The sequence below is a fragment of the Lipotes vexillifer genome, unplaced genomic scaffold (assembly GCF_000442215.2).
Source record: "Lipotes vexillifer unplaced genomic scaffold, Lipotes_vexillifer_v1.1 scaffold511, whole genome shotgun sequence".
Lineage (NCBI taxonomy): Eukaryota > Metazoa > Chordata > Mammalia > Artiodactyla > Lipotidae > Lipotes > Lipotes vexillifer.
Window position 1 is genome coordinate 372,128 of NW_006784934.1, and position 779 is coordinate 372,906.

Sequence of the window (779 nt, forward strand, 5' to 3'; positions counted from 1 at the left end):
AGGGAAAGATACCTGCTCTACCAAATGAGATATGTTTATATATATACATACATATACATATATATATATATATATGATACTCTGTAATGAAAATGATTATTTGTAGTTTCTAGTCTCTCCCATACTTTTCAAACTTTTGGTTATTTTAGTCAATAATCCAATGAGGTCTACTAGTCCTACATTACAGAAAAAGATGGGATTCTCATTATAAATCCTGAAATCTGTTCATGACGAAGCCAAGTTTAGTCCGAAGAAAGTTCCAAGCTTCTCAGTCCATTATCCAATCCTCTCTTCAAAATGCATCCTGATTTAAAAATCGTATGTTTGTTACTTACTCAGAATGGACCTGGGCACTGGGAAGAACTCCCCGTACTTCTTGTTAAACCCCTGTGCTAGATCCTGAACTAGCTCCATGTGCTGGACTTGATCCTCTCCAACAGGAACGTGTGTGGACCTTTAATAAAAGACAGACAGAGAAACTCAGCAAGGCTCCTGCTTATACTAAAATGATATTGCAAGCAGCTGCATTTCCCATGCCTATTTCACTGCTCATGTTCAACAAATGTTCACCAGCTACAGAGGGAATGTTGAGACCCAAGTCTTTATCTGTGTATCAGACAAATGCCAAGGAGAAATTTGTCTACTCTAGTTCTGTTTCTTCCATAGCAGAAGAATACAGCCTTCAACAGCAGGGTGACAGGATCTTGCTGGGAGGGAGAAATGGTATCTTATATAGCATATGTTCCAAGCATAAGTGTATTTTAAACCACTCCTCTTTC

The 779-nt window shown here is 38.1% G+C and overlaps 1 protein-coding gene across 1 annotated transcript in view; it reads right to left on the bottom strand.

Moving 5' to 3' along the window:
• WARS2 (tryptophanyl tRNA synthetase 2, mitochondrial) overlaps positions 1 to 779 on the bottom strand; it is an 85,990-nt gene that overhangs the window by 1,932 nt on the left and 83,279 nt on the right. Inside the window, exon 5 of the mRNA XM_007457120.1 lies at positions 336 to 454. Coding sequence (XP_007457182.1) covers positions 336 to 454 — 119 coding nt within the window. The remainder of the gene's footprint in view (positions 1 to 335; positions 455 to 779) is intronic.